Raw genomic sequence first — 23,246 nt, 5'->3', positions numbered from 1 at the left:
AAAATTACATACGTCAATATTTTGTACGTTATTTGTTATTTACCATCTTATTTCCTCCCAAACTTTCCATACAAAACACACACACAAAAATAATAATGATAATAATGAAAATAAATATTTCCCCCCCTTTTATCTTACAGAATCTTTTCTTCAATTTTGACTTCCTGTCAAGTCCCTTCGCATATGTTTTTTCTTACAATTGAATGCACACAAAACAATAACCTTTCTATATAAATTTTCCAATACATTCAGAAAATATAATAAATCCTTAATTGTTATCCACCTCCTTTTACTTCCTTTGTCACTCGAATGCTAGCACGGAGTCAAAACTATTATTGTATTTTTGAACATATCTTCTATAACCATCCCATTTTTCCGCATCTAACCCCTTTATAAAACCCTCCAATGAATGAAAGTCTACCATTTTCCGAGGGAGTCCATTCCACTGTCAAAACAGCTCTTACCATCAGAAATTTCTTTCAAAGGTCTAGTCTGAATCTCTCTTCCCTCTGGGGCTACAGAAAAAAAGCTTGCTCCATCTTCTACGTGGCAGCCCTTTTGGTGTTTGGAGGCGACTATCCTATCACCTGTACTCCAGGCCAAGGATAACCAACACCCTTAACTGTTTCTCATAAGGCTTGATTTCCAGACCCTTGATCATCTTGCTCACCCTCCTCTGTACACGTTCCAGCTTGTCAATATCCCGCTTAAACGGTGGGGTCTGATCAAGGCAGCACTATTAATTCTCTGGATCCTGGACACTAGACTTCCATTGATAGAATAGCATTAGCCTTTTTTGCTGCTGCATAAATAAATAAATATAATAATAATAATAATAATAATAATAATAATAAAGGCTGATACTTGATACCTGCAGTTCTCCTGGCTGCTAAAATTAACTTAATAATAAAATCGCCTGATTGATCGATCAATTGAGGTATGTGCTGAGTTGATCAAATGGTGTAGCTGCTTCCACATTGCAGCCCCCCCTCTCCCTATTTTCATGGGCACTCAACGTTTGTGTTTTCCAGGGGAGATTGCGATCCGGGTGTTCCGAGCATGCACTGAGCTAGGCATCCGGACGGTGGCTGTGTATTCGGAGCAGGACACAGGGCAGATGCACCGACAGAAAGCGGATGAAGCTTACCTCATTGGCCGGGGGCTCCCCCCTGTCCAGGCCTACCTGCACATTCCGGACATCATTCAAGTTGCCAAGGTAAGAAGGACACTGGCTCTCACTGCCGTGAGTGGAATGAGCTATGGGGAGGCCAGGAGGGCTAAACCTATAAAGGAAGCTGGTGGTCTCTGTGTGTTCTCACCTGCTTAAACAAGCATTCCCCCCCCCCCCCCCGTTCTCAGCTGCTGCCTCTTCCCCAGACCTTCATCTCTTTGGCACATGGACCTATACTCTGCTCTAGCTAACAAGAAAACATGACTCCGAAGTTCCCCCTCCCCAGTCCCCATGATTGACAGTGCCAAGGAAGGGGGGGGGAGGTTGCGTAAATTCTTAGGAAGAGCCACCTTCCTTGGCTCTCATTCACAAGTGCTTTATTAACTCACTTTGAGGTTTCCCCAGTTGGAAGAGAAGTTCTGGATTTAGCTGCCAAAGTGACAACCTGCCTTTGTCCTCTCGCTTTTCATGTGCACAGTTAAAGCTGGCAAAGGAAATGCTCCACTAACAAGGAGCGAATGTTGGAGGAGGCCTGGAATCCACAGGGTTTGCCATTAGCAGTGCAGCTGCAGCGCAGCCTCGTTGATGCTGAAACAGTTGCAGGACCTGTAGGCACTTTATTTGATAGGCAGCGGGAGAGTTTGGGGTGGTTGTGAGTGGTGGGTCCCTCCGCCTCGGTGTAGGTTAAGTCTTCCATTGTGCCCATGTGGGAGAAGCTGAGTGCTGAAAGGTTCAGTACAGATAAGCAGTTGGCTCCTTACCTCTCTTGCTCTGACCTAGCCACTGTGATCCACGCGACGGTCACCTCCAGGCTTGATTATTGTAACTCACTCTACGTGGGGCTGCCCTTGAGACTGACCCAGAAACTCCAGAGGGTGCAGAATGCTGCGGCGAGACACTTTATAGGGTCCTCGCCATGGGATCACATTCACCTGGTGCTATACCAGCTGCACTGGCTCCCGATGGAGTACAGGATCAGGTTTAAGGTGCTGGTTTTAACCTTTAAAGCCCTTTACGGCCTAGGACCCTCGTACCTACAGGACCACCGCTTCTGGTATGTCCCACGGAAGACCTTATGGTCTTCAAATAAAAACATATTGGAGATCCTGGGCCACAGGGAGGTTAGGCTGGCCTCAACTAGAGCCAGGGCTTTTTCGGCCATGGCCCCGATCTGGTGGAACGCTCTGTCCCAAGAGACTAGGGCCCTGCGGGACTTGACATCTTTCCTTAGGGCCTGCAAGATGGAGCTGTTCCGCCAGGCCTTTGGCCAAGGCACAGTCTGACCCACCCCCTTTCTGTATTCCTCATAGAACTCTAGCCCAATGGTTGCCATTAGTTTGATTCTGAATTGATTTTAGAATATATTTTAATTAATATTAATATTAATTAATAAATTTTATGTACACTGTGCTATTTTTACTTGTTGCTAGCCGCTCTGAGCCCGGCTTTGGCCAGGAAGGGCAGGATAGAAATAAAATTTTATTATTATTATTATTGTTATTATTATTAGAGAAAGTCCTTCTTCACACAGCACATAGTTATTAAACTGTGGAACTCATGTCTGCAGTAGGCAGTGATAGTTACCAACTTGGATGACTTAAAAATAGGAATGGACAGATTCATGGAGGAGAAGGCTATGAATTGCTACTAGCCTTTTGGAATAATGTGTGCAGTTGTGGTCACCTTACCTCAAAAGGAATATTGTTGAGTTGGAAACAATTCAGGAAAGAGCAGCCAGAATGATCAAGGCTCGAAATGGCCTCAGCCCAGTATACCTGAAGGAGCGCCTCCACCCCCATCGTTCAGCCCGGATGCTGCTATCCAGCTATGAGGGCCTTCTGGAGGTTCCCTCACTGAGCGAAGTGAGGTTACAGGGAACCAGGCAGAGGGACTTCTCAGTAGTGGTGCCCACCCTGTGGAATGCCCTCCCATCAGATATCAAGGAAACAACTCTCTGACTTTTAGAAGACATCGGAAGGCAACCCTGTTTAGGGAAGTTTTTAATGTTTGATGTTTTATTGTGTTTTTAATATTCTGTTTGGGAGCTGTCCAGAGTGGCTGGGGAAACCCAGTCAGATGGGCAGGGTATAAATAATAAATTATTATTATTATTGAGGGGATAGAGTTACACTGAGGAAAATTTGCAGTGCTTGGGACTTTTTAGTTTAGAGAAAAAGCGAGAAAGAGGTGACCTGATAGAAGCTTATACAATTATGCATGGCAAGGAGAAAATTGATAGAGAAAAGTTTTTCTTCTTATCTCATAACTTGTGGACATCCAATGAAGCTGAATGTCAGAAGATTCAGGAGAGATAAAAGAAAGTACTACAATGAGGGAACTCCCTCCCACAAGAGGCAGTGATGGCCACCAAACTGCCTGGCTTTAAAAGAGGATTAGACAAATTCATAGAGAAGAGGTCTGTGGGTGACTACAAGCCACAATGGTTATGCTTTGCCCTTCACAGCTGCAAGCATTAATGCTTCTGAATACCAGTTGCTAGAAGCTACAAGACGGGAGAGTCCCCTCGTACTTAGGTCCTGCTTGCTGACTTCCCAGTGGGCATGTGGTTGACCCGCCTATGAGGACAAGATGCTGAAATGGATGCGTTGCCTGAACCAGCAGGCTCTTTTTGTGTCCTTAATGCGAGCACTGAGAGAGAGAGAGAGAGAGAGAGAGAGAGAGAGACAGAGACAGAGACAGAGACAGAGACAGAGAGACAGAGAGGTTTTGTGCTAGCAAGCATTATGAAATTGAAACGTAATTGAAAACCAGCATTGCAGTGCCCCCGAATTAATGGTCGTCAGAGTCAAATTTGCTGAGCTAAGTTGTGAAAATGAAGCACAATCAAGAGATCAAATAATTTGTAATAATAATGGCAGCTATATATAAAGCATCCAAACACTCATCTTAATGCACTTTCTTTCTATGATCAGCTGTCACAAGGCAACTTGACATTAGAAGTTTTCAGCAGTGTTCCATAAAAATCACAATGTGAAACAGCCATCACCGCAGCACCAGCTTTTGTCTGTCTATGAAGCCACCAGCAAGATAGGTCCATGGCATTCTTCCTAATTTGCAGAGAGAGGAATTGAGAGGGCGAGAGTGCATTCCAGATGCTGATGGACTTCAACTTCCATCAGCACCAACCAGCACAGTTAATGGTCAGGGATGATGGGAGTCACAGTCACAGATTCCCCACCCCCTGAATCAGAGAAGGGCAAGTCGAAGTTGAATGTCAGAAAACCCCAGAGAGAGGGAAATGAAAGTCCTTTTGCATGCAGTGCATATATAAACTATTGATTTCCCTCCCACAGGAGGCAGTGATGGCCACCACCATGGATGGCTCTGAAAGAGGATTAGACAAATACATGGAGGAGAGGGCTGTCAATGGCTACTAGCTAGGATGATTTTATTTGCTGCATTTATATCCCACCTTCTTTCTCTAAGGAGCTCAAGGCAACATATATAGTTTCCCCCCTCCTTATATAATCCCCACAACAGCCCTGCTTAATTTCAAACTCTGCGTTTCTGCAGGAGAACGAAGTGGATGCCGTCCACCCTGGCTACGGCTTCCTCTCTGAGCGATCTGACTTCGCCCAGGCCTGCATTGAGGCTGGCGTGCGTTTCATTGGGCCCTCTCCTGAAGTGGTGCAGAAGATGGGCGACAAGGTAGAGGCCCGCGCCATCGCCATCTCCGCAGGTAAGGGTTACGTTGACTGACAAGCGAGGGCGTGCCTGACTCCCAACTTGCACAGAGTTCCTTATCCAATAAGAAGGCAGGATCAAAGCAGACGAAAGTCATCTAACACTAGCAGTCTGTGAGCTAGGTCTGTTCCCTCCGCTCCAGTTCTTTGTGTCCTCTGCCCCTCTTCCCTGCCTCCTAATGCAGCAGGTCTTTCGTGAAACTGGAGGCTTCTGAAAAAGCGAGCGGGTATGGAGAGCCATTGCAAATTTGGGGAGTGTTACAGAGATGCCACCACGAAGCGCAGAAACTTTTAATTCTATTTTTATCCTGCCTTTCGTCAAAGCTTCACAAGGCAAGCAATGTGGTCCCTGCCTCTTTTTTAGAGATAGGATATTCCCCATGCTTCCCAGGCTACTGGCCCTGGTGCACAACCATTGCACTTGCACATCCCTGGCTTTTAGGCCCTGCTTTAAACCTGGAATTGCCCAAAAGATGTGACCTGCGGGGGGGGGGGCAGAGGGGGGTGGAACAGGGGTAGTGGGTACAGTAGGGAGAGAAAAATAGAATTATAGAGTTGGAAGGGAGCACCATGGGTCATCAAGTCTAACCCCCTTCAATGCAGGAATCTTATCTAAAGAATCCCTAACAGAATGCCATCTAGCCTCTGCTTAAAAGCTTCCAGTGAAGGAGAGTCCACAACCTTCCGAGGTTGTCTGTTCCACTGCCAAACAGCTCTTACCACCAGAAAGTTCTGACCTTTCGCCAGAATCTCCCTCCTTTCAACTGGAATCCATTGGTTTGGGCCTCATTCTCTGGAGCAGCAGAAGACAAGCTTGCACCATCTTCTGTTGCCTTTCAGTCTCCTCTTCTTCCCTTCTGCTCTCCAGGGGTGCCTGTGGTTCCCGGAACAGACGCCCCCATTTCCTCGCTCAGCGAGGCTCAGGAGTTCTCCAAGACTTACGGGTTCCCCATCATTTTCAAAGCTGCCTACGGCGGAGGAGGGCGGGGCATGAGAGTTGTGCGCAGCTATGAGGTAAGGGCTGCTGCTTTGCTTCTCCTTGGCTTGCGGGGGCAGGGGTCTTGCACCCTTCCCACTGGGGGCGGGGGTGAGGCTGGGTTGGTAGGTGTCCGGCTCCGTTAAAGTTTCAGGTCAGACATACTGCTTTGTTTCCTGTTTGGTGTGTCTCCATGAGCTTTCTTTTGAAATCCTGCAACTTTCTATACCACAAGCATTCCGGTTTACATAGCGCCCTGAGTTGGCTGTGCCATAGTGCAAAAGTGCCCCTCCGGAGGGCAGTAATTCACTGACTACTGAGACAACATCCTGGAGGGGATGGTCTGATTGGGACACGACAGGTGGGGAGAATTTGAGGAGGTGCCCAATGATGAGACATGGGGAGGGACTCAGCAGGTACGGGAGAGCCATATCAGGATCCCAGGGTCATCTGAGCTGTCAGAGGAGGCAATCGACAGGCAAGGAATCTGATTCCCGGGAGGGACCCAGTGGGTTGTTACCTTTCCAGCCATTGCCTGTCTTCCCCTCCCTGGCACCGTCTCTGAAGCCAGTCACTGCTGATGAGACTCTGCCCTTCCGGGAAGCGTCCAACACCCAGTCTGGCTCTGATCCATCGCTGTCACCTCCGCTCTTGCCTGGGACACAGAGACGCCAGCACAAAGAGTCCCCAGTGTGGAGTTCCCATTTGCAGGCACAAACCCAAGCTGCATCCTGCTTCGAATCATAGAATTGTAGAGTTGGAAGGGTTCCAAATCGTCGTCTAGTCCAACCCCCTGCTGTGCCTATCCCTCTCCTTTAGAGCAGGAGCCCAGGGGGGCGTGTCAACTGTTGGATTGACATTTTAGCTCACCTAGTCATGCCCTGCGCTGGCTTGTGCTCCTTGCTTTGCTTTCTTCTATAGTAGAAAACAAGATCCAAATTCAAGTCCTTCATGCAGCAGGAGCCAAGACAATAGTGTTGGGGAGACATTGGATGGCCCAGCGCAAGTCCACCACAAGTGCAATATTAATGCGTCCATGGCATATTGCAGGATGGTCCCACAAAAAACCAAAACACCAGCCTGCAAAGGACCCTGAACATATTGCTTGCTTGCAAGAATAAAAAGTGTGTGTGTGGAGGTGAGGCTGGGGTAGGGTGTTTGCAAGAAATGGACGGGTCTTACAGAATCTCTCATCAGAGGAGAGATGCTGAGGAAGGAGGATTGCTGGAGTTTTTAGGGGCAGGGGAAGTCTGAGAAGGGGCATCAGTGACAGTCCCCACCTTTCCTTCCATCCTCCCTCCCTCTGTCTTTCGTTCTGGGGCCCTGGGCAGCCAGTTGGAGCAAAAGCACCCCACATTCCACTCACTTTAACTGCAGATAACACCATTACCATCTTCCCCCTGCAGGAGCTGGAGGAAAACTACACCCGGGCCTTTTCAGAGGCTCTGTCCGCATTTGGGAATGGGGCTCTGTTTGTGGAGAAGTTTGTGGAGAAGCCAAGACACATTGAAGTCCAGATTTTGGGTATGTTTGTGTTCCTTATGTGAACTGCTGGCAATGAGGGCTGATTAAGGACCATTTCATGTGCCCCTTCCTTTCTTTGTTTCAACCCGGGCAGAAGTGTGCTGTTGCCACAGGCAGGGAGGGAGACAATTTGTCTGGAGGGTTTGGGGCAAGTCAGTACACTGCTGCTCAGCTTGCTGAGTTTATTTCCAACTGTTCCCATTCTCAGGGTTCAAGGAGGACAAAAGCATCTTGAAGGCAATAAATAAGTGTGTGTGTGTGTGTGTGTGTGTGTGTGAGAGAGAGAGAGAGAGGGGGGGGGTGCCTAGTTCACACATCACTTTAAACCACAGATAACTAAACTATGGTTTAAAGGTGAACACACAGAGTTCTGGTGTGTTCTGCTATGGGGCTAAAATTGTGGGCCCTTCACTCCTCCCTTGCTCCTGCTGCTGCTGGTGGTAATTAAGTCATGGTCTGGCTAAGCGTTATATCAGAACCCAGGGCCATAATTTTAGCTCCAAAGTACCAGAACACTGTGCTTTCACATTTAAACCATAAATCAGCTTACATATGGCTCAGCTATGGTCAAAGTGATGTGTGAACGAGGCCAGAGAGGAAGATATGCAAAAACCAGGCCTGCCACCCAATTTAAAGAAGTCATTTAATCGCATGAACTTTAATCAAGTGATTAATTGACTGGTGTTAATGAAACAATAGGTCCAAAGGGAGCTGAATGTTTTGTTATAAGATGGTGCCAGCTGGTGCCAAACTTGGAAGGGGTACTACTTCCTTTGAGAGAGAGAGAGAAAGAGAGAGAAGAAAGGAAAGGAAGGCTTGTATTAATGTGAAATAAAGGCTTGTATTAATGTGAAATTAATGTGAAATAAATATTGGTAATATTAAACAGTGTGCTTCTTGATTACTCAAGGGTGCCTTGTTAGTCTGTCTACAGGCTTGCTTCTTCTTCTTTTTTACTTGATTAATCCAACCAATTAATTTGCTTGCAAGCTATATTCATAAGAACATCAAAAGAGCCCTGCTGGCTCAGCCCAATGGCCCACCCAGTCGAGCAGCCTGTTCTCACAGTGGCCAACCAGATGCCCCAGTGGGAAACCAGCAAACAGGACCTGAGCACAAGAGTAACACACCCCCACCCACCCACCATGATTTCCAGTAAAACCTCCCCTCTGCTCCTCCCTTGGGCAGGTGACAAATTCGGGAACGTGGTGCACCTGTACGAGAGAGACTGCTCCATCCAGAGGCGGCACCAGAAGGTTGTGGAGATTGCACCTGCCGCCCACCTCGACTCCCAGCTGCGCTCCAAACTCACCAACGATGCCGTCAAGCTGGCAAAGCAGGTGAGAGCTCCAGAGGACAGCCATGTTCCTTTGTTTATTGCATTTATATTCCAACTTTTTCTCCAAGGAGCCGAAGGTGGCATACATAGTTCTCTCCCCCCCCCCCATTTAATCCACACAACAACCCTGTGAAGTTGGCAAGGATGAGACACTAGACCAATATAACCCAGCAAGCTAAATGGCTGATTGGAGATTTGAATCCTCGTCTCCCAGGTCCTAGTCTGACACTCTAACCACTACACCACCACTGGCTTTCTGTTGGGAACTCTGCGTCCAGGCAAGAGTGCCCTCCATTTTGACCATCTCTGGCTACAGCTCCCATCAGCTGCCCGAGGCTGATAGGAGTTGCAGTCCAAAATGGCTGTGCTGCCCGAGGCAAGTGGAAGTCATAGTCCAAAACATCTGGAGGGCACCCAGTTGTCAAAAGTCTGATCCAGACAGTATATGGTGAGGAGAGAAGAGCCCCAATTTTGACCCTGTTCTAAAAAATAGGGAGAGGGCTTACTGGAAGGGACATGCTTGGCATACAGAAAGGTCTCCCAGACACCATCTCTGGCATCACTTGTCAAAAAGGGTCTCAGGGTTGAGGAAAGCCTTTGTCTGAGACCCCAGAGAGCTGCCGCCGGTCAGAGCAGGGCCGCTGAGGTAGATCCATACACTTTCGTGCGTTTGGGTGCCTGCCACTGTGTACAAGCACCAGCGTCCTGGGGGAGAGGGATCCTGCTATCACTCGCTCTCGACTGGCAGCCTGGGCTTTTGCGAGACAAACTAAAGTGGCTTCTTGGCCAGGTGCCACCTCTGGGCCATGCATTTGCGCTGCTGGCCAGCTCATCTGCGGAGGGATGATGGGGACTCTGCTGCCATCCAGCACCATCTGGATTAATTGCTAAGCCTGCAGCTGAGAATCTGGCAGCCGCCCCCGGAGGGATGTGGGGAGGGGAAGAGGGGGGAGAAGAGAGGAGGAGGAGGGCTCTCTGGCCTCCCTGGGTTGTGGGAGGTAAAGCCACGCTGTTGCCTTGCCTTGCTGTGAAAGCATTGCAGCCATGAACTTGGAAGTGTCATTCCAGTGTTGATGCATGGATAGGTTTTGAAAGATGCATTTTACCAAACAGTTGGGAGAGGAGGAGATGTGACGTATTGGTCATGCTGCCAGCCCTTGCTGTGCTGTGCTGGGATTTGAGCCTGAGCGCCCAAAGGCTCCCAGGATCTGGGTGCACAGATGCTTGCCTGCATCTCTAGAGCCGCAGGAACCCTGCTTCTACAAGGGGCATGTGTGGTCTCTTTTGCAACCACTGAACCTCATTGATAAGAAGACTAGGAAGAGAATTCAGGAATTTTAGCCTCTGTCCTTCGCTCCCAATCGCTGATGGCAGATCTGCTGGCTTTCAGCTGCACCCTATAATCCATAACAGAGAAGGTCTGCCTCTTCTCCTAGTTCACAATTGCCTGTCTGGTCCTCCAACTCTATGGTAATTCACAGAGGAGAAAGAGGAGATGGTGGAAAAAGACAACTGAAGAGAACAGACTCCCTCAAAAGGTGGTGGACTCCTTCACTGGGGGCTTTTAAGAAGGGGTGGCAAGGCCTTTTGTCACAGCTTCTTCAGTTGCGATTCCTTCAATTTAGCGGGTTGGACTGGATGACCCCTGGGTTCATATCCAACTCTGCAATTCTGTGAGATTGGTTCCATCCTCCCAGCTTTTTCTGCTTGGATCAGTCCCTGAATATGGAACTAATCGGCTGTCTGAACATCACTGGTGCCTGCGAGAGAAGCTTTTTACATGCCCCCTCCCAGGTGGAGCAGAAGAGCTCCCGAGCTTTCCATCAAAGTGATGGCCCCATCCCTGGAGGTGCCATTTCCCAGCAAAGACTTGGCCTCTGCTCTCTCCTGACTAGGACACCGGCAGCACAGGGAATTGAGTTCAGTGGCTCATGCCAGAACAAAGTAACACACACACACCTACCTCTGTTTGGAGCTCCAATAAGCTGCCTGGGAGTCTCTCTATTCAGCAGCTCTTAAAGGGGATGTAAGTGCAGCCATAGACTCCTCTCCCCAATCTGTGCCACAGGTTTCCTTACAACGTGCCCTCCACGCCAGGGATGTGAGCACGTCTCCCTGTTTCTGTTCTGTGTCAGTGCTGTGTGTGCTCAGCCCTCGGACTGTTCTCTCCCAGCAGGACTGCTCTGGTGTCCTTAAGGAAAATCTTTCCCAGCCAAATGATATTTTGGCTTCAATGAAAAGAAGGAATGCTACCATCCAAAACCCGGAGAGCCACTGCCACCCCATGTCGGCAGTACTGAACTAAATAGACCAATGGTCTGATGTAGTATAAGGCAGCCTCTTGCGTTCATATCAAGGGAAAGTTAGAAGTGGACCGGCCAGGTATCTGTGGCAGCTTTCAGGGAGGGAGAATGATGTTCTCTGCTGGAACAAGAGATGCTTAAAAGGACCTTGGCCATGCCGACCTCACTTTACAGCAGGGAGATGGATGTGTGTGGGTCTTCACTGTTGTGAAGCTATTGGGAGGAAAGGCTGAAGAAAGGCAAGATTTGTTTGTGTGTTTGGCCTTGACGTGTTTCTGACTGGCACAGAGGTGCAATTATTATTATTATTATTATTTCCCAGCATCCTTTGCAAGTGTGTCTTCTCATGCCTGCCTGTGTACAGGCATGGACCCAGTTATGCTTTGTTTTATTTACCTCTTCTGACCTACCGTGTGCAAACAGTGTGCCATCTTTGCCAGAGACCCGGGAAGATGGAGGAATTCTCTCCCCAGCCAGAGCTCTGCTCCTCGCACAGTGGCAAGCGACAGGAAGGCACAGAGCAATTAAGGGAATGAGCACACCGGCGTAACGAATTGTACAGGAAGCAGGACTTTTTTAAGGAGATGAGCTGGAGCTCAGTGGCAGAGTATCTGCTTGGCAATGCAGAAGGCCTCAGATTCATTCCCCAGTGGCATCTCCCAAGTAGGGCTGCGAGTGACTCTTGCCTAAACAGGAGACAGTACTGAGGAAGATGAGCCAATGGTGTTACTCAGTATAAGGCTGCTTTCTATTTGCTTCTGCCCCCCCCCCAATTTTTTTGTATGGTAACAGCATATTTTTGGGATGGGGGGAGGAGACAGCTCTGCAGAGAACCAGGTTGGCAGAAGCACCATTGTTGCAGCCAGAGTTCAGGGCTTGAGTCAACTCAGCTGAAGAACTTTTGGGAAATGGGACTTGATGATCATTTATTCCAGCCCCTAAATTAATGCCGAGTGTCAAAATGAAGCTGTGGGCTCTGATTCTCTGCATGATTGGCAGGCTCTTCCAGAAGTCTTTCAGCACCCTGTCTCAGCAGCCGGCCAGATGCTCTAGGAATCGTCCCATCAGAGCAGAAAGGCAAGGGGTCCTCCTCAGCCTTTCACCCCCAGCATTTGGTATTCTAAGGTAGACACTCTCTGTACATATAGAGTCCATTTTGCTATGTTGGCTAATAGCCGCTGAAGACTTCCTCCTCCATCGTGCATTTGTCTCATCATTTTGAAAGGCTTTTAGCTCCCAAAGGAAGGAAATTCCATCCTTTTGCATTGTGCGAAGAAGGACCCATCAGTGATCTGAATTCTAGCATGCTGAGAGCAGGGAGAGGAATCTCCCTCTTTCTCTCTTCTCCCTAAAGACCAAGCACAAAGGGAATTGGGATGGGGGAGGGGGAGAAGAACATTCCTGTCCACCGATTCTCAGCAGAGTGTTTCAAGGTCAGTTTACCATTAGCAAGACCAAATGGTTGGTGCAAGATGTTGTCAGGAAGGGAGGCATACATGGAGGGTGTTTAGTCAAGGGATCTCAGTGGCAGCTCCGTGTCCCAAGGCAGTAGCTCAACAGGGGATTGCAGGAGGTGTGTGTGTGTCTGTGTGTGTGGCCTTCATGTTGCACTTGCAGTTCTCTTGGGATCATCTGGCTGGCCACTATCAGAGACAGAACACTGGGGCTTGGGTCTCGTCCAGCAGGGCTTCTAAGGAAAATCTTTCCCAGCCGAACGATATTTTGGTTTCAATGTAAAGAAGGAAGTAGAACCACCACCCCCATTAAAAAAATGGCAGGTGCTGCATTCAGGAACCACTTTTGCTGGGCCTTCCAAGGTTTGCTCCTGTCCTGGCTCTTGCTTGAAGATGCAGCTCCTGGACTCTCTCGGCTGTATTATGGCCGAAGGCTTTATTACAGAATTCACCGCAATGCCCAAATGCTGATCGGCTTACAAGGTGCACAAGTCAGCAGTTATATTGAAGCTCTAAAAGGTTCCTGGCTAGGTGTAAGCTAAGATGTTGTCCCAATACTTGGCACTCCAGCTGAGCTCCCCTTTTGAAGAGTGGGACAGACAGAGACATTCACACGGTTGCTGTCCTGAGCCTCGGGACTGGGAAAAGCAAACTGGCATTCCTGCAAGTAGCTTGGGTCTATAGCATCAAAGAATTGTAGAGTTGGAAGGGACCCTGAGGGTCATCTAGTCCAACCCCCAGCAATGCAGGATCCACAACTAAAGAATCCCTGACAGATAACAATCCAACCTTTGTTTCAAAATCTCCAATGAAGGAGAGTCCACCACCTTCCGAGAGAGTCCGTTCCACTGTCAAACAGCTCTTAGCACCAGAAAGTTCTTCCTAATGTTTAGTCTGAATCTCCTTTTCCTGGTGTTTGAATTTGTTGATTTGGGTCCAACCCTCTGGAGCAGCAGAAAAGAAGCTTGCTCCATTTCCCATCATCTCACACTCTTCTCCACGCTAAACTCCCTCAACCTTTCTCCTTAAGGATTGGTTTCCAGACCCTTTATCATCTCAGTCACCCTCCTCTGCACACCTTCCAGCTTGTCAATATCCTTCTTAAACTGTGTTGCCCAGAAGTGGACACAGGACTGCACGTGGGGTCTGACAAAGGCAGAACAGAGTGGTACTATTACGCCCCTTGATCTGGACACTTGCCCTGCCACCCCATCCTTTAAGGCAGAGTTGCTGCAGCCAACCCAAGCCATGCCCACCACTGAGTCTTTCTGTGCCTTTGTCAGGTGCTTTTGCCTGGCTGAAATGTACCTTTGAACTGGGGCAGTGCCTGGGACTTGGCATCAATGGAGGGGTGCATGTGTGCAGAAACCTGACGTTGGCATGGCCAAAAGTTCGCCCACTGCACAATGGCAAGAGTCACATCCATTGCCCCACCCACTTTTGCTCCTTGTTGAATAAGGGAACCGTCATATCTTGTCGCTTTACAAAGTGGGAATAGATTAAAAGGTAGAACAACCCCCCGGCCCAGGAAAGAATGAGGGGAGTCAAGATCAGAATTCCACAAAGGGTTGAGGAGGAGTTGGACTGATCCCTAAACCTGCTTCCAGTTGGACATCTTGTTTATTTACCTGTGGATACCCATCCCTCTGACCTGGCCCCAAAACTGTGCCTCTGTGGTGTGCTGGTCACTAGAGGGCAGTATGGTTGCTCCTCAGACAGACAAAGCTCCTCCCTTGCCTCTCCGCCCCCCTCACAATGCTCCTATACCCTTAAATGCATTGCTAAACAGCTCCAGCAGGAAGATCCATCCACTCCCCCCCACAAAGACACATCCTTCCTCCTATTTTTGTTTAAATGGCAGCATGGGGGGGGGGGGGATGGACCGAGCTGCAGTCTTGGCTTGAGGGGCAAACCGCACCCCTGAAACCTGGAGCAACAAACCCTCTCAACCTTGGCTGTATTAATAAAAACTTCAGGGTGTTATATATGATTGCCAGGATCAGCCGACTTGGAGCTGCTTGCCCCAGTGACTTAGAGGCTATTGGCGCTGTGGGTGATAGCACTTCGTAATCTCTCCCTCCCTCCTTCCCTCTCTCTCTCTCCCTCCTAATAGTTCTTTGGGGGATTGTGGGGATGGGGGGGAGGCGAGAGAGAGAGACTTGAAGCATAAGTAGAACAGCTGGATGGGAAAGACAAGACAGCATTATTTCTTTAATTTGCTGCATTTAAATCCTCCCGATTCTGCAGCAGAGCTCAAGGCAGCATTCGTGGTTTTTGTGTGTCTGTTCCCAGACTGTCTGTTCCCTGGCCAGCCTCACTTACATGTTTGTTTAAAAGCATTTCTAAACCACATAACATTTAAAAATCATCTCTATGCATCACACAATAGAAAAGAAAGCAATAAGCAGTATCTTTAAAAACAAAACTCTGCAAGAACATGAGTAGAATCTGCTTGATCAGGCCAATGGCCCATCTAGTCTAGCATTCCTGTTCTCTCAATTCCCAACCCAGATGCCTGTGGGAAACGAGCAAGCAGGATTCGAGCACGAGGGCACTCTCCCCTCTGGTATTCAGAATTTGTCATTTATCATTATGTATTTACTTACTTCATATACTGCCCTTCATCTGGGGATTGCTTCCCCTCTCCCCCTTTTGAAGACAACATTTGCCCGTCTCCAGTTGTGCAGCATCTCATCTGTTTCCCAAAGATTCTTAAAGATTTCAGGCAGCGGCTCTGAAATAACACCTGCTGTTTCTTCCAGCACTCTGGGATGTAATTCATCTGACCTTGGAGACTTGAACTTATTTAAAGCAGCCTCTAGTTAAAAGTTTCTCTGAGAGCAAAGCTGGGAAAGATCCTGACCCCTCTTAACTAGAGATGACTAGGATCAGATATTGGGTTTTTTTGACCCAGCAAGCTTCAGGTTAGAGTGGGATTTTGAACCCAAGGTGAGCCAGGTCCAACCCTGGCACTCTGAACAACGGCACTCCATACAACATTTTTATTTATTTTTAATTTGTTTCATACAATTTGTATGCTGTTTGATTGTGTTAAAAAAACCAAAAACCACATCAACCCTCAAAGTGATTTACAAAGAGAATAACATTACAAGTAAAAGGAGTAAAAAACCAACTCTTTTAAAACATATCTGTACATACTTATATATCTAGGTGGACTTGTCTAAACAGAAATGTCTTTAGCAGGCACTGAAAATAGTACAGTAAAGGCTCCTGGCTGATGTCAATAGGCAGGGAGTTCCAGACTGTAGGTGCTGCCACACTAAGAGATTGATTTCTTATAAATACAGTGTTTCCTAAGAGAACGGGCCAAGGAGGCTGCAATCTGAATGTCTCTGATGGTGGAGGCAAAGGGGTTGTGTGGAGTGGGCAGGAAATGGAGAAGCTTGTCTGGCGAGGAATGAATACAGGCAAATGCCACTTGGGCTCTCCTGTCCCCTAGAGTGTGTGTTTGGGGGGGGTGAGGATCAAGTAGATTTGGCATTAAAGCGAGAGCCATCATCTGTGTTCTCCACATTGTTAACATTTTAGGCTTGCTTTTGAAAAACAGCTTGAGTTGGGTTGTCAGGCATCCCCCCCACCTGCTGGCTTGCCAAGTCACATCCGGAAGGTGCATGACCTGGAAGCTCCTTTGCAATGGCAAAGCCCTTTTCTTTCCTAATTGGGCTTTTGCCTTTGATTCCCCCCTTTCCCCCTGTAATCTGCAGCTTGTTTTCGGGCCTGCTTTACCCTGCCTGTCTTCAGCTTCCCAGTTTTCTGTCACTCTCCAGGCCCTTCTCAATCCCTTGGGTACTCGCAAGCTGGCAAAATCTCTCTTTCGCTCTCAGGGCTGCCAACAAACTATCCCATGGCTCTGCATGGCTAAGCCCACATATCCAGGACTGACATTTGGTTTGCCACTTTTTTTGGGGGGGGGGAGGAAGCGCTTCTGTGTCTTGAAGGCAGAAGGTCTCCAGCTTCCATCGACTCCAGCCAAAACAACCATGCTGGCTGGGCCTAATGGGAGTTGTCGTCCAGAACGTCTGGAGAGCGTCTGACTTAGATGGCGAAGCAACTGGGCAGGGAACAAGCCTTGTATGCAGAAGGTTCCGTTCTCAGCATCTCTGGTGAAAATGAAAGAGCCTGGTGAGACCAACGTTGTCATGGCTCCTGTGGTGACAAATGAGAAGGAGTGGTCCTGGCAGGATCCACCAGAGAGAGAGGAGGTGTCGAAGGAGATTGAGGAGACTGTTGGCGGGGAGGGTGGTCCAAGTAGCCCACCAGGAGACATCCCTGCCCAGTTGCTGCTATTGTAGAGAAACGCTATTGTAGAGAAAGGGGGTAAATGCAGTATTCACAATAGCACACAATTCAAAACTGCACTCAAAAAAACATGGTAAAGGCTTTGCTTGTTTGATTCCTTGTTTATTTGCAGATGCAGGGTGCGTTACTTCACGACTTCCCCCTTGCTCCGCTACAAGTTCCCCAGGCTTTAAAACATGTAACTCATAATGAGACAAGATAGAAATTAATGTATGTATATATTCTATTGTTAGAGACAACTCCATTCATGAAGAAGGTTTGAAACAAGTTATAAGCCTGGGGAACTTGGCTTATAAGTCTGGGGAACTCAGTGTGGTTCAGAGCTGCTGCTGCTGCTGATGCCTCCTCTGTCACCTCGGACTTGGAGACACCAGCATAGCCCACCAGAGAAAGTTCCCGTTGGCTTGCCCTGCCTAAAGAAACATCCCAATTGTCACACTGAAGTTGTGCATGCCCTGCTTCTTTATCGTGGGAGACGAGGGAATGTGTCTCTTGCTGGATCAACTTCTCAGCTTGCTTCACCATGAAGAACACCCTGTTGTGCCATTGGACCCTATTTTGCTCCATACTGTGCTGGAACATAGAAATCTGCCTTATCTTGAGTCAGACCATTGGTCCATCTAGCTCAGCATTGTCTACATAGACTGGCAGTGTCTTAGGATTTTGGATTCTCCTCGCCCTACCATGGCTTGAAACGGGGACCTTCTACATACACAGTGGATGCTCTGCCCCTGAATTGAGGTCCTTCCTCATACCATTTTGCGCATTTTGGCAGTTCTTCATCCTCCAGTGAGAGCCAGGATGCTTAAAAGCCTTGCTTCTGCACTGCTGACTGTGTGGCCTGTATCTTGAGTTGCATACATGCTGATTTTTGGAATGAAGCCTCCGGGAATTCTTGAGCCGAGAGTCCGAGGACTATGCCTGAGAGCTGGAGCCAAATGGAATCCCCATCCAAATAGCTCTTGAGTACAAGCTGGCAGCAGCCCAAAGACCCGACAGGCCTCCCTGCCATGCTTATGGGCTTCCCTGCAGCACCTGGCTGGCTGCTGTTGAAGACTGCTGGGCTTCAGTCCAATTCACCAGGGCTCATTGGAGTGCAGAAAACTTCAGATTCCGCATTCAGTATCTTCTTTTAGAACTCAGGTGGGGAAGCTGAAGCCTGAGGGCTCCATCTGGCCCTCAGGCTAATTTTGTGCAGGTGAGGGGAGGTCGGAGACAGAGAGAATTGAAAAGAATGGAGGGGGGGCGTCCCCTGAAAGAAAGCAAGAGATTTGGACCTCTGTCAAGGGTGATCTTCACCCCACAAAGCAACATTCAGGGGAGATTAAAGAAAGCCCTTCTTCATTCAGTGTGCATAGTTAGACTGTGAAACTCACTCCCACTGGACGCAGTGATGACCCCACCTTGGATGGCTTTGAAAGAGGAATAGATAAATTCATGGAGGAGGAGGTTATTGGTGGCCATTGGCCTTGATGGCTGTGCTTTGCCTTCGCGGTCAAAGGCAGTAACGCTTCTGAAGACCAGTTGCTGAAAACCACAGTAGCTCAAATCCTGTATGCAGGATTCCCAGCAGAGGCATCTGGTTGGCCATTGTGAGAACAGGATGCTGGACTAGATGAGCCATTGGCCAGATCCAGAAGGCTCTTCTGTTGTTCGTACCTGCTGGGTGTGGTAGAACATGAGGATGGAGAGAGGGAGAAGGGGGTGTTTCCCACAAACCTTTGACTCCTTACTCTGCCCACCATTGCATTGGCTTCACCCACCTCTACCACATTTTCCCCTGAGGGGATGCAGCCCTTAAGACAACAAAAACAACAGCTCCTTGCCCTTAAATGATCTTGGGAGTTGCGGCTGGCCACCTATGTTGATAGGAAGTTGAGCAGACAGCTTTGAGCTCCACCGGGATGCTTCATGTTTTTTAACCACCACGGTCTCTTCCTGTCTGTCTGAATGTCTTAGAAAATGGGACAGCTAGAAGGGCAGAGTCTCAAGGCTTATTTTGGAGCTTTTCCATCAAAGGAAAATGAGGACAGCCAAGCAGACTGGAAAAGCTGTGATAATGGCGTCAAAACCGCCGGAGCAGTGATGAAGACGCACAGAGGCAAGGACTCAGCCCGCTGAATGCTGCTGCTGCCTGCTTCTGTTGAAGTCCCCGTCTAAAGGCAGAACAGGAAGCCACACTTAAGGTATGCTGGAGCACAGCGTCTCAGAAGTGGGCGAGAAAATGTCAGACGTACCTAAAGCTGCCAGTCAGGATTCCAGGGGCAAGAGGAGTTTTGGAGGGCTATTTTGGAGTATTTAAAAAACACACCAAAAAAACCCAACTGGTTTGCAAATTATCTAGAGCTCGAGGTGCGCAGTGAGCCAGCCAAGTTTGCTGATGATACTGAATTGTTCATGGTGGTTAAAACAAAAGAGGGATTGTGAAGAGCTCCTAAAGGAACTCCCCAAAGTAGATAAATGGGCGGTAAAATGCAGTTCAGTGTAAGCAAGCATAAAGTCATGCACACTGGGGCAAAAAAAGGTCTTAATTTCATATATATGTCTGTGGGGTCTGTACTGGCAGTGACTCGCCAGGCACCAGAGGAGGTATTGTGCCAGCCCTCTGCTCCCTACATGACACCTGATGATGAATGGTTCTGTGTTAGTTTCTGAAGATGCTACTCTTCTCACTTCATATTATGGAGACCTGAGGGAACCTCAGTGCCTAGAAGGGCCTTTTACCAACTACAGCATCTGCAACATCTGCAATTGTTGCTGGACTGGGAAAGCTTGGCCACAGTGGTTCATGCATTGGTTCCTTCAGAATTGGATTACTGCTGTGTGCTCTCTGTGAGGCTTCCCTTGTCCCTGATCCAGAAGCTGCAGTTAGTGCAGGTTGCTGCAGCATGATTGCTGACAGGTGAGACCCAGTCAGCGAATAACATCTCTGCTCAGAGATCTGCACTGGTTGCTGATTTGCTATTGGGACAAGTTCAAGGTGCTGCTATTATTCTATAAAGCCCTTAACTTGGGACCAGTTTACCTGCACGATCGCCTTACCCCATATATGCCCACTCAACCACTTTGATCTGCAGAACTGGCACTGTTATAGGTACCTTGTTATACTGTACTTGTTCCACATTTTTAAGACATCAATCTTTTAGTGGGGCAGCACCTACATTCTGGAACTCCCTGCCTCTGGACATCAGGCAGGCCGCTTCATAGAGCTCTTTTTTCAGTGCCTAAACATTTGTGTTTAGACAGATCTCCTGAGGCATGTAGAATATTGATGTGTGTTTTAATCTGTTTTTAGATTATCATTAATGTTCATTATTTTTGAAATTGTTTTAATTCATGGTTTTAAAACTGATTTTACAGGTATTTTTGTTGTTTTCATCTTTTTGTAAAGCACTTTGGTGTTGGTGTTGTTTTTACAATCAAGCAGGTGATGTTGATGATAGTAATATCATCTTTCAGGGAGCCTGTTGGCAGCTGGAATCCACAGCTGATACCGAGGAGTTCCAAAGACCTTGGAAATTGCCCTTAATGGATAAATTAACACAACAAATCCATTCTTCAAACAGTGGCCCACAAAGAGACAGTTTTGTCGAATGTTGGTTTCTGTTTATTTCACTGGCCACTCAGGGCTTGTCTCTTAAACACATTTCAGTTGTCTGCAAATTGTTTTTGTCAGATGTCCTGACTTCAACAGTCTCTGGTATGACGGAAGCAAGATAGTTTCTGATCATATTTGTTAGCTTCTGATCTGGTCTTCCTAAGGTTGTCATAAGTGCCCATTGTACATTCCTTCTCCTACCCACCCTTCCTGTTTATTGCCTGGCTCACATTCTGTTTTCTGAAATAATAATAATAGTAATAATAATAATAATAATATCATCATGGGTGCAGGGTTGTGAAATACATTTGCCTGGGATAGTGGAGGCCTGCTGCTTATCAGAACAGAAAGTAATGATAATGGATTAGACCAGATGGGTGATATTTGGCTGCCTCCATAGCTCATGCTTTCAGAAAGTCCCAGGTTCAGTCTCCTAAGCAAAGGGGTCACAGCTCTGATGGCTACCCATCAGAACAGATTGTGCTGAGTTGGGCACAACAGGCAGCAATGGTGAGGAGAGGGGTGGCACTAGGTTGGAGTTCCTGGAAGGTACAGTGATGTACTAATGCTGTAACCTTGGTGGTGACCTGATCCTTGGTGATGTCTACCACCAAGGGAAAGTGATGTCCCAAGGATGATGGAGATCCATAGGCTGGAGCAGATGGGAGGATAAGATCAGTTCAGGACGTTGGACAGCGATCAAGGCACTGCTTTGGGACCATGGACAGCAGCCCTGCAGTTGTGGCAAGAAGAGCATGCTGTCTCATCTGGGGCCCTATCCTGGGACTAGAAAGCATGAGTCGGAATGGTTTACTGCTTGTCCCTTGCTTTCTAGACATTGGTCAAGTGGGTTTGCCACTTCCCTGCTGATTTCCCCTGGAAAACCCACTCTTCAGTGCTAAAACAGAGCAAACATCAACCTGGAGAAAACCCAATTGATGTTTGCTCTGATTCAGCACTAAAGATTGGGTTTTCCTGGGAAATGTGGATAAACCCTGGGTCTTGGATTGAGTCTGGGCTTTATAGTCCGGGCTCGGTATTCAAGACAATAGCCCTGCCCCCTAACTACCTCTGTCCAGCTAGGAGGCTGGTGCCTTTTCTTGCAGTTGGTACCTTTGTCCTCTCAGTGGGATTTCAACAACAGCAACTCTGGGGAAAGAAAAGAGCCCCCAAGTTTGACTTCTTGGCAGCCTTGAAAAAGTATCAAAGGTGTCCTTCTTGTCTGAATTTCTGGACCACTGGACCATGTCGGATTCTCAGGTGACTGGTTGCTTGATACACGAACTCCCTCCCATGGAGCTGCATCAGCAGCTCCAAGAAGAGGCAGAAGGAACATCTATAGTCAAATGTGACCGAACTCACCCAAGGAACAGATTAAGGTGCTATTTTTACACTGTTGCTGCGCCGTGCATTTAAATCCCCGGGGTGGAAATTGAGTTTTGCGACTCAGCGGAGTGGGAATAGACGTGGTTTGGTGCCCTTTGGGGGCGGTAGGTTGCGACCCCCCAAGCAATTTCTTCCTCTTGGCAAACACCTGGTTTTGGCAGGGAGGAAGAATAACTCTGCTGTTGCAGGTTTGCTCAAGGGAGGTTGTAGAAGGATATCTTGGAAGGGTTGCCATCAGTAGGCTGCTTCTGAAGTTGCCGTTGTACATGCAGTGCTCCTCATTTCGATTTTTCACATGGCAGCTGGTACCTCCCGAGTTCTTGTATATTTTCCTCCTATCCTTGCTGGTAACTGAACAAAAACCTGTCCTTTGTGCAAAACCCAAGCTGCTGGTCCTCATTGTTGCGTGGAATTTTGCAGAATGTTTTCCAATGATCAGAAACATGTGAGGTCCTAGTCTGTGATCTGGTCACTGAACTCTGCACCAGCTTCAGTTTCTGAACCTTCTTCAAAGGCAGCCCCACATCTAATGCATAGCAGTAATCTAACCTCAAGCTTAGCAGACTGCATAGACAAGGTCTATGCAAAGACAGATTATCCACATAAAGATAGAGAAGCAATGATGGCCACCAACCTAGATGCTTTTAAAGAGGATTGGAGAAATTCATGGAAGAGAAGGCTATCAGTGGCTACTAGCCATGATGGCTGTGCTCTGCCTCCAGAGTTAGAAGCAGTAATACTTCTGAATACTAGTTGCTGGAAAACAAAGGGGAAGGAGAGTACTGTGGTGCTTGGGTCCTGCTTGAAGGTTTCCTACAGGCATCTGGCTGGCCACTGTGAGGACAGGGTGCTAAACCAGCTGGGTCATGGGCCTGATCCAGCAGGCTCTGCTTATGTTCAGCAGGGCTACCAAAGAAAGCTGGCAGCAGACATTCCTTGCCACTGTAATGAATCCGGGAGTATCTCCAAACTGTGGACCTGCTCCTTTCAGGGGAGTGTGATCTCAACCAGAACTGGCTGAAAACCAGTCAGGGGATCTATCCAACAGTAAAAAATACACTAGTAAATACGTTTGTATTTGCTTCCAGTTGAGCTACTGCTCATCATCTCTACCCATTGGGCTAAGGCAGGCATCTTTGGCAGCTTTAGATGCAATTTTAAAGGGGTGGGTGGGAAGGAAAAATACAGTTTCAGCTCTACCAACCTAACCCCAGACAGCCCCTGCCAATCACCTTCCCTAAGGAGGGATCATGCCAGCAGATTGGATGCATTATGCACATCTGGCAGGACTGTGTGTCTCAGCCTCTGTTTTATATTATGCACAGGGATCTTATTTATTTTATTATTTATACATAAAAAATATTTATATACCAACTGTATTAAAAATATAGCAGTTTACAACAGTATAAAACATAAAGCCAGACAATAAGAAGTTTTTTTAAAAAAGAAGTTAAAAGCAAAAAGAGATTAA

The 23,246-nt window shown here is 47.8% G+C and overlaps 1 protein-coding gene across 10 annotated transcripts in view; it reads left to right on the top strand.

The window, feature by feature from the left end:
• The window catches only part of PC (pyruvate carboxylase), a 265,178-nt gene that overhangs the window by 71,914 nt on the left and 170,018 nt on the right, over positions 1-23,246 (top strand). For all 10 annotated transcript variants that reach the window (XM_080984200.1, XM_080984194.1, XM_080984196.1 and 7 more), the window contains 5 exons: positions 1,032-1,216; positions 4,706-4,871; positions 5,744-5,889; positions 7,258-7,375; positions 8,564-8,715. In XM_080984200.1, the coding sequence (XP_080840326.1) occupies positions 1,032-1,216; positions 4,706-4,871; positions 5,744-5,889; positions 7,258-7,375; positions 8,564-8,715 (767 nt within the window). The remainder of the gene's footprint in view (positions 1-1,031; positions 1,217-4,705; positions 4,872-5,743; positions 5,890-7,257; positions 7,376-8,563; positions 8,716-23,246) is intronic.

Source organism: Podarcis pityusensis (genome assembly GCF_964106645.2).
Source record: "Podarcis pityusensis genome assembly, chromosome: 16".
Classification (NCBI taxonomy): Eukaryota; Metazoa; Chordata; class Lepidosauria; order Squamata; family Lacertidae; genus Podarcis; species Podarcis pityusensis.
The sequence above is the reverse complement of the archived record's forward strand: the minus strand, read 5'-3'. Positions and strand labels throughout refer to the sequence as shown.